General features: G+C 42.2%; 1 protein-coding gene across 1 annotated transcript in view; it reads right to left on the reverse strand.

Moving 5' to 3' along the window:
* Positions 1–11,490: 11,490 nt before the first annotated feature.
* trmt11 (tRNA methyltransferase 11 homolog) overlaps positions 11,491–12,681 on the reverse strand; it is a 31,684-nt gene continuing 30,493 nt past the window's right edge. Inside the window, exon 13 of the mRNA XM_042333570.1 lies at positions 11,491–11,836. Within this exon, the coding sequence (XP_042189504.1) occupies positions 11,705–11,836 (132 nt within the window). The 3' untranslated portion in view covers positions 11,491–11,704. The remainder of the gene's footprint in view (positions 11,837–12,681) is intronic.

Here is a 12,681-nt window from a genome sequence, read left to right on the forward strand (position 1 = left end):
GGGCGCATATAAATATTGAAGATGAGGGCACAAGGACGTTGCTCTGAAGAACACCGCACAAGACGATGTGGAGGCTAGAGGAGAAACCGTTTGTGGAGATGAAGTGCAGGCGGTGTGAGAGGTATGATTTGAACCAGTCAAGGACAGAACCATGAAAGTTGAGGTGAGAGGAGAGGCGATGGTTGAGGATAGAGTGGTTGACGGTGTCGAAGGCAGAAAAGACGTTAAGAAGGACGAGGAGGCAGAGAGAGTCCTGGTCACAAATTGACAGAATGTCATTTGTTACTTTGACTAAAGCTGCTTCTGTACTATGGGCATCACGGAAACCCAATTGGAGGGGTTGATGAAGGGAGTGGCGGGAGAGGAAGGAGCGAAGCTGGGAAGCAACAACTTGTTCCAGGACCTTAGAGAGGAAAGGAAGGTTGGAGATGGGGCGGTAGTTAGAGAGTAGAGATGGGTCAAGGGAGGGAGGAGGAGATGGGGAGGGGGTAGTAGATGGAAGGGCAAAGGCAACTGAGAGGATCCCCTCAACTTTGGATTCAAGGAAGTCCAGCATTGCCTTGCATTTGGCATTGGAGGTGAGGATGGACGAGGCGTGAGAGGGTACACCAGTCTATGCATTCAGGTACTGCCTGAGTCCAATCAGCTAAAACCGCAAAGCTTGCCTTTGAGAGCATTGTCTGGCAAGCTTTCCTGCTGTTTGTCCAGCTAGGACCCCACCTAGCCATAAGGGTTTTAGTTTGGAGGGTTAACAGGAACAGAGTGAAAAGTGTCCTTGCCCCAGTCACCATATGAGGAAAACAGATTATTCAAAGCTTACATCTTGCTTGAGGTTCAACTTTACATTTCCTGTTCTCATTTTTATTGTCCAAGTTCACAAACCTGTTTACATCTAAATTCTAATCTCCTTGCAGTATTGTAATAAACAAATCCATGTCCTAGGTCATTATTTTATGGTTATGAAACATGCTACATTCTGTGACTCCATCATCATATAATAATATTTGTATTTAATGTGGTGCCTTGTTATGTAATTGGAATAAATCAATAGATTTTACTGTAACATGTGTATTGATTGTGTATTTGTAGACTAAAGCAGCAATTTGCGCAGAGCAATGTCCCAGAAACAGTCACAGTTAATATCCATTCTTATTTGAAGGATTCCTCATCAGAATACTAGGCAAAACTTCTTTCTCTTTTTAAATAGTAAAATAAGATCCTACGACATCCTGCACATGAGAGAAAAGAGAATAGAAGGGTATGGGAGGGAATAAGGAGTGGGTGGAAATTTGTGTGGAATTATAAACACTGGCACGGACTGGTTGGGCCAAGTGTCCATGTCAGTGTTTATATTCCGCACAAGCCTGTTTCCCTGCTGTACATTCTTTGAAAATCTTTTTAAACATCTGCCTGAACAGGCCAGGCAGACAGGTTCTGTTTAATGTCCCATCCAAGAACATCATCTGAACAATGCATCACACCCCGAGACATGGGCAGAGGTTGACTTTTACATTGGGGGGAGGGAGGGGGCTGAAGTGAGACATCATTTCAGAAAAAATAGAATTTTAGGTGAGGGGTGTGGGAGCTGCCAGAGGCCAGGTGGGGTCCAAGATTAGGGACCTGGTGGGATGAGACATCTAGAAGATGTGTAAAGTGCTATATCAAATGCAAGGATTATATAATTATTCAGAGGCACCAGCTCCTCATGGATTTTTAGCCTTTTGCAGTCATTTCTGATACTAGTTTTTAACACCTACAAAATATCCTGCATGTAAACCAAGACACATATAAATTTGTTTATTAATCACCCTGTGATTTTTTTCTGAAAAGAAGTGCTGAAATCTAGTGAAGAGAAATACTCACAGTTTTATAGTCATATGCTTGTTAAATCACAAAAAATACATTTAACTCAGTTTGGTTTGGATGGTAATTGGTTTCTTCATGTGTCAGACACCCAGCTGATAAAATATAAAATATGGAATTTGATATATAGTGGGTCTCATAGCAAAATACAGCAAACGTCCTTGGCATGTTGAGCAACTAGTCAGTGATAAATATCAGTATAAAAAAGCCAAGACTCACATGCCCGCGTAGAACAGACTAAATTCCCCCTGCACTACTTCTGCCGACTTCACTGCCCTTCTCTCCTCCCTAAACCTCACCCTTCATATAAATTCATTTACCCACAACTGTGGTCATGCACTTGACCCTCACAAAGGCCCTAACATCATCAAACATCCTATCCCTCTGGCCTTCCACCCACGGAGATCCTGAAGCAACCGTCCAGCTGCTCCATGATTGCCTCTCCTCCACCTTCAACTCCCTCGTCCCCCTAAAGTTCAGGACATCTCCAAACCCACCTGATCCCCCTGGTACAACAACCATCTCCGCCGCCAAAAAACCCAAACCCAGCTGCTCGAGCGCAGATGGCGGAAAACTGGCCTGACAGTTCTCCGCCAACTGTGGCTCAAGCATCTCCACAGCTAACCGCCATTCTTTGACACACGCAAAAACGATTAGTTGTTGCCAATCAACTTCGCGCACACCTCTCCTCCCACTCCCTCTTTGAACCCCTCCAGTCTGATTTCTGCCCCGCCCACAGTACAGACTGCGCTCGTGAAAGTCACAAACAACATCCTCTCTTATCAGGGCTCCCTCTGCCTCCTTGTCCTCCTGGACCTCTCCGCTATGTTTGACACAGTCGATCACGCCATCCTCCTCCACCGCCTTTCCTCCGTCATCCACCTCAGTGGGCCCGCACTTGCCTGGTTCAAGTCCTACCTCACAAACAGCCAGCAGTACATCTGCACAAACGGCTTCTCCTCCCGCTCTCACCGGGTTACCAGCGGGGTACTCCAAGGATCCATTCTTGACCCCCTGCACTTTCTGATCTATATGCTCCCTCTTGGGGATGTCATCCGCAGACATGGGGTACATTTCCACATGCACGCGGACGACACCCAACTCTATTTTTCCACTTCTCTTTGCGACCCCCAGTCCCCTGATGTTCTGTCAGCCTGCACAAATTTCCTTCAGCTGAACGTTGACAAGACGGAAGCCACACTCTTTGGCACTCATCAACGTCTAAAATCTCACGGCTCTCACCTCCTCCACCTACCCAACTTCCCTCTAAAACTCTCCAAACCCGTACGCAATCTAGGCGTCAGGTTCGACCTTCAATTATCCTTCCTCCCCCACATCCGGTCCCTCACCAGCACCGCTTTCTTCCACCTCCGACGTATCGCCCATCTCTGCCAATACTTCTCTCCGAAAGCCGCTGAAACCCTAGTCCATGCTTTTGTCACCTCTTGCTGGACTATTCTAATCCCTCCTCGCTGGTCTCCCATCCATAAAATCCAGATCATTCAAAACTCTGCCGCCCGCATCCACTCCCCGATTACCCCAGTCCTTGCCAGACTGCACTGGCTGTCTATCCCAGAGAGGATCGACTTCAAGATCCTCACCCTTGTATTCAAGTCTCTCCACTCCTCTGCACCCCCTACCTCTCTGACCTCCTCTGTCCTCAAAACAGTACCCGTTGCCTTCATTCCTCCGGGTCTGGCCTCCTCCTCGTCCCGAGTCCTCCGCTCCACCCTCGGTGGCCGAGCCTTCAGCCACTATGCCCCGAGGCTCTGGAACTCCCTTCCTCACTCCCTTCATCTCGCCCCCTCTCTTCTTATTTTCAGGTCTCTGCTGAAGACCTTTCTTTTCGACTGCGCCTTTGGTTACCTTCCTCCCCCTCCCCCTGGCTCAACCCCGGGATCCATTACTGTGAAGTGCTCTGAGACGCCAGCTGGTGTGGAGGGCGCTACATAAATCCAAGTTGTTGTTGTTGTAATTTACTGAAGAAGTTACATTTATCTCTTTCTTCAGCTGCCATCTACATCTACGATGTCCTCTGGTATTAGTTTAACAATCACATCACTCACTTTGAAGGAGTGTCAGTCATGAACATCTGTCTGCTGCCATGGTTGATCATCACCAGTTTATTATTCACCTCATTACAGACAAGGTTCTCTATTTATTTCTGTATTCTCTCTATTTGTTGTTACTGTATTAATAGCAGAAGAAGCAGGCACTGGAGGTGTTTGAACATCTGACTGACAAACATTTGTTTTAATGAAAAAATTGTGAATATCCATCTTTGCAATATATTCAGTATGTTAGTGTCACCTCACCAATATGTTAGAAAGCAGAGAAACTAATGAATTTTCACCCCTGCCGAGTCAGCATTTTGGGGCTTGAACCCACTACATTCTTACTCAGAGGTGAGAGTGCTACTAACTAAGACAACTGCCATAGAAACAAGGTGATGTTTCTTTTCAGTCACTGGAGTAGCACAAATATGACAGAGAAAAGGAATTGAAAATCCATCTAACAGAGTTAAGATAGTGTCTGTAAAGCAGCACTAAAATACTGCAAGAACAGTTGCTAACAGGAATAAAGATGGTGACAATAAAATTTTGCAGCCTTCTTGTGTCAAAAGTGTGCATGTGGGGGGTGGGGGATTGGTTACACCAGTAAACAAGTTTTAGTAATTGATGCAAAAATGTGATTTTTCTTTGTGGTTCGATAACATTCAACAGATCAAACGCGTTCTTAAACATCACATTTTTCGTCCTTTTCTTACCAAATCGTTTTTTTTTCAATGCCTTTCTTGTGGATTCTTGTGAAAGCAGCTTTGGAAGAGAAAGTCTGTGCTCTGACCTGTGAACTTAACTACAAGGGCACTTAATATTTTAATTGTTATTGTACCATTTTAATCATTCTTTGGTTGATATTACTTGAAATCCCTATAGAAATTCCCACAGCGCAAAACTGCATGGTATGAGTTACCAGGCTACGCTAAAAGAGACAGCCTTTCCTTTTGGAGGGTTATTCATTACACTAATTTTAGGTCAGTTTAGAATCTTGTCCTCTGGGATTATTACCCTGTCAAATGGCACTTCAGCTCTTAATTTCCAGTTTAATCTCCTTAGTGACTTGGAATAGATTTAACTTCCTCAGACTCTTCATGGCTCAGTGAAATTCAATTTGGAACCATCTTTGTAGTTTTTCTCTAAATCCTTTGCATCACTTCTATATGTGAAGTAAGATGACCACACAACTATGACTTCACTCATGCTTTATGAACTGTCATGAATGCTTCCTTGGATTCAGATTTCTAAGGAGCTCCTTACATATGACAGCATTTTGTTTGACTTTGGAAACATTGTTTGCACTGTGACAGTGATTCATTATTATACAACATTCGCATGTCAACCTTTACCTTGACTGAGTTTATTTAATGAATCGTCCATCATTCTAAAACTGTAGTGGGCATTTTAGAACCGCAAAACATCATTGTACATTTCTGAAAATCTAAAGGTATTTGAAATTTGCCCCAGCAGGATTCTGTTGGAAGTTGTTGACAGAAATTGCATCACAGGAGGGAGGTTTTGGCCAACTGGCTAGAAGATGGAAAATTGTGATCTGCTTAGACTGAAAACTGCATCAAGTTTGGGCCAATGGAACATATTCAAGCGGTGAACTGAGGCCAAATAGAACTAAAAATTGGAACCATTTTGTTGGCCGTGAAGACGACAGGTCACATTGAATCAGTGTAAAAAAGAATGTATAAATAAGTAACAGAGTTTGTTAAATAAGCTTTATTTTAGTAGCCAAGAGGAGCTGAATTACTAACAGAAAATTGATTAATTTCCCATTCAGCACGCTAGTCCTTACAAAATTTATGCCCATTTGGAATAAAGTTCAGAGTTTGGTTCAATTTTGAAATCTAAAAAAGCGAATCTGCAACATTTTGACTGTATGTTGCTTGTGCAGTACAGAACTCCATTTCACATGGCTCTAACAGATTGTGTAAGAGATTACAAGGTCAAAGCCACACTCCATCACTCTCGCACTCTGCAGTGCTGCTCCCATACACTGTGGGCCATATTTAAAACATATACAAATTGTTTTAATTTGCATTGGATTGCTGATTGAATCATTAAATGTTCTATTCTATAACAGTTTTGAAGATTACATTTAAGGTTTATCTCTGGATCAAAGCAAAAAGGGAGTCGAAGTGTGATGCACCTGGACCGAATCAAATCTAATGGTCCATCGGCAGATCTAGCGTGACCCACTAAGACCTACCGCTATGCCCTCGCCTCCGCCAAATCATCCTTTTACTCCAAGATAATCTTGGAGACCAAGGACAATCCCAGGTTCCTCTTCTCCTTCACCAACCGCCTCCTCCATCCACCTTCCTATGGCTCGCCTATCCTCTCTTCCAATTCTAACTGTGAGATGTTGGACTTCCTCAAGTCCAAAATCAAGGGGATTTGTTCGGCTACTTCTCCCCCGCTATCCCCTTGCCACCCCACCCCCCCACCCACACCCCAGCCCCCACCCACCTTCGACCCTGTCTCCCCCTCTTCCCTGACCTCCATCATCTCAAAAATGAAACCTGCCACCTGCTCCCTTGAATCCCATCCCCACCCCTCTCCTCACCTCCCAGCTTCACCTGCTGGTCCCTCTTTTAGCCAACATCATCAACCTCTCCTAATCCACTGACACTGCTCCCACCCCCTTAAAAAAAAGATGTTATCCAATCGGCTTTCCATGCCGCTGTGCCAATGTCACTATCGATATTCTAAACATCTACAACAAGGGCTCTCACTGCCTCCTTGTCCTCCTCAACTTCTCTGCCTCCTTTGACACTGCCAACCATTCCATCCTCCTAACCCGCCTCCCCTCTCAGCTCAATCTTCGCGGACCTGCCCCTGCCTGGTTTGAATCCTACCTCTCCCACTGTCTCCATTTTGTTGCCACTAACGGCTTTTCCTCCAGCCCCACATGGTCACATGTGACGTTCCTCAGGGCTCTGGCCTTGGCCCTCTCCTTTTCAATATCTATATACTCCCTCTTGGTGACATAATCCGCAGACATGGGGTCAACCCACATTTATGCGGATAACTCTCAACTCTATCTTTCTGCCTCCACTCTCAATTCCAGGACCACTGCTGTCCTCACTGACTGCCTGTCAGATATCACGTTCTGGATGAGAGCCAACTTCTTGCAGTTCAATGTCAACAAGACCGAGGCCCTCCTGCTTGGCTCCAATCAGCGCTTCCATACTTCGGGAGATGACAGCATCTCCCTCCATGGATGCACTCTACATCTCACGGAGCCAATACAGAACCTCGGCATCCTGTTCGACTCTCAATTGTCTTTCATTCCCCACATCCATGCCATGACCCGCTTCCCCGTCCCCCACTGCCGCAACATCACTTGGCTCTGCCACTGTCTCACACCACAGGCTGCCGAAACCCTCATACATGCATTCATAACATTCAGTCTCGACTACGCAAACTCCCTGCTTGTTGGCTGCCCCAACTCCTCCCTCCATCGGCTGCAGATCATCCAGAACTCTGCAGCCAGTGTCCTCTCCTGCACCAGGCTCCGTGACCGTATCACCCCAATCCTTGCCCGACTGCACTGGCTTCCCATCACACAGAGCATACAGTTCAAGATCCTGGTTCTAACCTTCAAAGCCCTCCATGGTCTTGCTCCCTCCCTACCTCTGCGACCTCCTAACCCCTTACCAACCTGCTCACTCCCTCCACTCAGTGGGCTCCAGCCTGCTTCATGTCCCTCACCTTGCCCGTCCCATCAGTGGCCTTCAGACACTCTGCTCCCACCCTCTGGAACTCCATCCCGCAGTCCCTCCGCCTCGCCCCCTCCCTTGCCTCCTTCAAGACCCATCTCAAGACTCTCCTCTTCAATGGTGCTTTTGATCACCCTCCATCCCTCCTGCCTTTCACCCGCCCCGATCCCGATCCTCAGCTCGGGTCCAAAACAGATTGTTCAGCGCCTTGGGACGTCCGCCTGACGTGAAAGGTGCCATACAAATGTAACTTTGTTGTTGTTGTTTCCGAACCCATGAACATTTTCAAAAATATTATTGAATTTTTTTAAAGAAAACTTTTTTTCTATATATTATTAAAAACATGTGTTCCCCCGCCTCCCCCCTTGCCCTGTGACTTGAGCACAAAGGCTCGGCTCAAATGTCATCACTGTCATTGTTGATCAAGAAGCACACTGTTTGAGAGCTGTTTCATGGGATATCAGCTGATCTCAAAATTGAGCTTGACTGTCGGCAATAGCAATTGAAGCTGAGACAGTAGCATTGAAAGGTTGGACCAGCCTTAATCCCAATCATTGTATCAAAGTCAGTGGGAGTGGATTTATCTATCTTTAATAAGATAGAAAAACACGTTCTTAGCAGATTTCACAACACATCAAATTCATTAAGAAGCATTTTTACCAAGATTACTTAGCAAATTTGTTTCTTTCTTCAGTGTCTTTTCTTAGAAACCTTTCAGGTGCAGCTTTGGAAGAGAAAGACTGAATTGACTTTGGTCTTAGCCACAGAGAGATTTACCTTCTAATAATTCAGGTTTCTTTTGTGGATGTTCCGTCAAAATTCATGTACTGCAAAGTTGCATTAATAGAGGCAAGGTCATCCTGTAGTTCATGTTGATTTTTAAGGCAGGATCACAAATCTCTGTTTTCCTTAATGTTCAGCAGCTGGAAATCAAACTGTACTTAAATAGAAAATCATATTTTGAGCGAATGGGCTAGAATTCAATTCAATAGCAACCAAGTTTTTATTCACTCATTGGTGCAGCACAAATATAGCCAACATAGAGGAGAAAAAGATCTGAAAATGGCACTCGGAAAGGTAAAGCAAGAAAAAAATATTTTTAAGGAACAGAATTTGTAGTGATATCCTCACTACATTGTTCAATTTGCTGCACCTGATGAATTGAATAGTTCTTATGGAACTATTCAAAAAGAGAATGGGAGTTTCTCCCAGTGTCCTGGCTAATAATCCTCCAGATAGAAAATGGGCATTCACTTAATGGCTGTTTGCGGTACATTCCCATGCACAAATTGGCTGCCGTGTGGGTCTATAAAATACCCTGTCACTATACTTTACAGCAAATCCTGCAAAGCATTTTGAGATGTTTTATTACTTGATATAAGTGTTGTATCAAATACAAAATTGCATTACCAGAAAAATCTAATATTATTTATATATTATTATTAAGACCAGTAAAGTCCTTCACAGAAGATTGGATTAGTACTTTACAAGAGGGGAATAGATGAAGAAGGCTATTTGATCCATTATATTTCAAACTTCCAAAAATTATGTCCACTTGTTCCCATTTCAGCTTCAAGCTGTTTCTTAAATAAGTCCTTGCATATAAAAGGAATTTAAAATGGCGAAGGAGCAAGAAAACCAGAGATAAAAGATTACTTTAAGAAGACATTATTAGGTTGGAAAGAGACTTGTGGAATGTTTTCAGATTTTTTTTATAATGTTAAATCATGAAACAGATGAGAAGAGGTTCAGTAATTTCTAAAGGAACACTAAAATAGAAGCTTCAAGAAGCATGTGGAACAGTTCATCGCTTTGGCAAAGAATTTAAAAATAATCTTTAAAGTTGAAGAGTGCAGGGTTTTATGCTCGTTATAATTAGAATATATTTAAATAACAACTGATTCGGGTCCAAAGATCAGATTCATGAGGTATTAGGTTGTGAATAAATGAAGCCAGAAATAAATACACTGAATTAAATAGCTTGATCCTTCACACACAATTTCAGGGCAATTGTGTGGACCTACTAACCAATAGAATTTTTAAAAAGGACACCTCCTCAGAATAAAGCTGTCATCATATGTATATATATATAAACATATATAATAAATACAACAAATATCTCAAAACTCTTCACAACAAAGCTGGGAAGCAGGGAGCAGGAAGGAAAAGATGGGAGATTGATTGTGTTGACCAAAATCCACAGTCAAAGACCTACTTTGGGACATGTTTTTATCGTAAGAGGGAAATTTGATAGGGAAAGGGAAATTCAAGAATAGACTTTTGAATAAAATAGAAATTAAATGTTAGAAGATTAGATGTAAACAGGGGGTGGGATTGAACTGATTCTAAAAGATGTGGCAATCATTAGATATTGAAAAACAGGCGAACGGACCAACTTACACTGGTATTTGGGCAAAATAAATAAATGAATTTTGAGAAATTGGACATTTTAACATTGTAGAGTTCCAGAGATTTGCCATTTTGTGGATGATCAAGATAAAGAAGACACCTGTGGATACATAAGCTAATAAAAACTTAGTGTTGCAGCTCCAATGGATAAGTAAATAAAGATTACCGATTAGTAGCTCAAAGCCATGCAAACTGGAAGGTCACACATTTGAATCCGTTAATGCTCTATTTTTTGCTGATCTCAGCTGGAGCAGTAGTTAGTGTTAAACGGTTCCTGCTCCAGATCTTCATCCAGTTTCGCCCACAAAATATACAATCAGTCGCATCACTTTACAGTATATTCTATGAAGCTTTTTGAGATGTCTTGAAGATGTGATAAGGCGCTATATCAAATGCAAGGATTATTATTATTATAGTAATCCCTCCCACCCCACCACCTTTCTGTAAAGTGTACTTGTGTTGACATCAGATAAGTGCAGTTCTGGATTCAATTGTGATGCCTGTGAAATAGCCTACAGACCCTCACTGTCTAGGTTCATACATGAATAGTGAACACTTGGCTGAGGTACAGGAGGGTGACTGGAACCATACCTCAGTAAGCGGAGAAATGCAAACAAAAAGAAACTTCTGTTACATATTGTTATATAATAGTAGTTTTTGCATTTGATCGAACACCTTATCAAGTGGTCAAGATGTCTTAATGTACTTCAGAGGATATACTGTAAAATGATGCGACTGTGTGTATTTCATGGATGAGCACAGCAGCTAATTTGCCACGAACAATGAGTGACCAATTTTATTTGGGAGATGTTGGTCAGGACATCAGAAGAAGCTTCCTTCTATTTTCGGATGGTGGTAGGCTTTCCCATGTGTCAAGACACCTTGCTGACCAAAAAAACTTTTCTCTTTCAGATAGCGCCAAGGGATTTTGAATATCAAAAGCAGGACCTTGGTTTAGCGTTTCATCCGAAGGATGGCTCCTCCAACAATGCAGCACACCCCCAATACTTCACTGGAGCATGAGCTTAAACTATATGGGTTCTAAGTCCTGAAGTGGGGCTTAAACCTACAATCTTCTGACTCAGAGGCAAGAGTTCTACCAACTGAGCCAAGAACAACAAATTGCCGAGCCAAGCTGACACGAGGACACCATATGTTTTACATGCACAAGTAATTTAAAAGTGTTCAGTACGCCTGCTGCAATATTTACATTTTAATTGTAATGCTGAACTGAGGAAATTCAAAAGACTTCATTTCAGGTTTGGTTCTTTTTCTTCTCTCTTCCAACAAACTGTACAATTCAGTGCAAGTCCATTGTACTCAAATAGTATATTGTTCTCCATGTAAAATACTGTTTAATCCAAACTGGATAAGGTTATTTCTGTGCCCTTATGATCTCTCCTTAAAGCAAACCGTTTCCAACACTTATATTTCTGGATATAAAAAGACATTTATTCTTTGATTGGCTCATGCATATTCTATTGGATGTAGAATACAAAACAAATTTCACATTAATCTCTGCTATCACTCAACTTAAATTTAAAAACCTCCATCTCTCAAATTACATTTAAGAATTCTAAATTTAACAACGGACAAATGTGTGTGCAAGCTCATTGAGTTAAAAGTCTGATGTGCTCTAAACATTCAGTTCTGGAAATTTTCATTTTCTTTAGAAATCTTCTTTACAACACCACTGAAGAATTTGTCCCGGAATGAATTGTGGCCTGTGTAGGGGCTGTACCTGGTATCAGTAAGATGAGCATATTGATCCTTAACCTGTGGAGCAAAGCAGAGATTACATTGTAGAAAAAGACACTAATCAACTGTAAACTACACTATCCTGTGGAAACGATGGCCTGTAGAATCACCTGCTTCTGTTAATACATGATTTTTTTGGCAAATTATATTTATTTCACATCTTTGTTATCAGACACAGGACATTACTGAGCATATCAGAAGATCAATAGAAAAGTGGATTGAAACAGATGGATGGAAACACGATCATCTTTCATTCATAGAAGGGACAGCTCAGAAACAGGCCATTCAGCCCATCCAATCCAACTGGTGTCTATATTCCACATGAGTGCCTAACCAAAGTCGCGTCCTTAGTCCCAGGTTTTTTCCCCATCTCCCTCAACTTTACTCTCTTCATTGAGAATGATAGAGTTTTTAACGATGGTATCACTTAGTAAAAATATTACTGTAGAATCTAGGAAACCAAAGCATTCCAACATTTGGATATATTAAAATTTCTGATTTGATCCCACAAAATATTGGATATCTATTATCAATGCAGCTGCCAGGGATATGGATCCAATAGACACCACACAGAGTACAGTACATTTACAAATAAAGCACATAAATCACTTCCATTTAACTGAGAGAGCAAGACGGAACCAGCAAATACTTTATAGTGCGCTTCTAACAAATTAATACGAAATATGAATGTCTTACAGGTTTTAACAGATTGTGAAGTAAAAAAGGCTATCAATTTTAATCTATCCAAAACCAGTTGAAAATTTTAGATGTCAGTATTCACTACATTTACATTCAAGGTCATCCACAGGGAAAAGAAACTTCACATATGGACAGACAACAACAACAACAACAACAAAATTACA

The sequence above is a fragment of the Callorhinchus milii genome, unplaced genomic scaffold (genome assembly GCF_018977255.1).
Source record: "Callorhinchus milii isolate IMCB2004 unplaced genomic scaffold, IMCB_Cmil_1.0 Scaffold3, whole genome shotgun sequence".
Classification (NCBI taxonomy): domain Eukaryota; kingdom Metazoa; phylum Chordata; class Chondrichthyes; order Chimaeriformes; family Callorhinchidae; genus Callorhinchus; species Callorhinchus milii.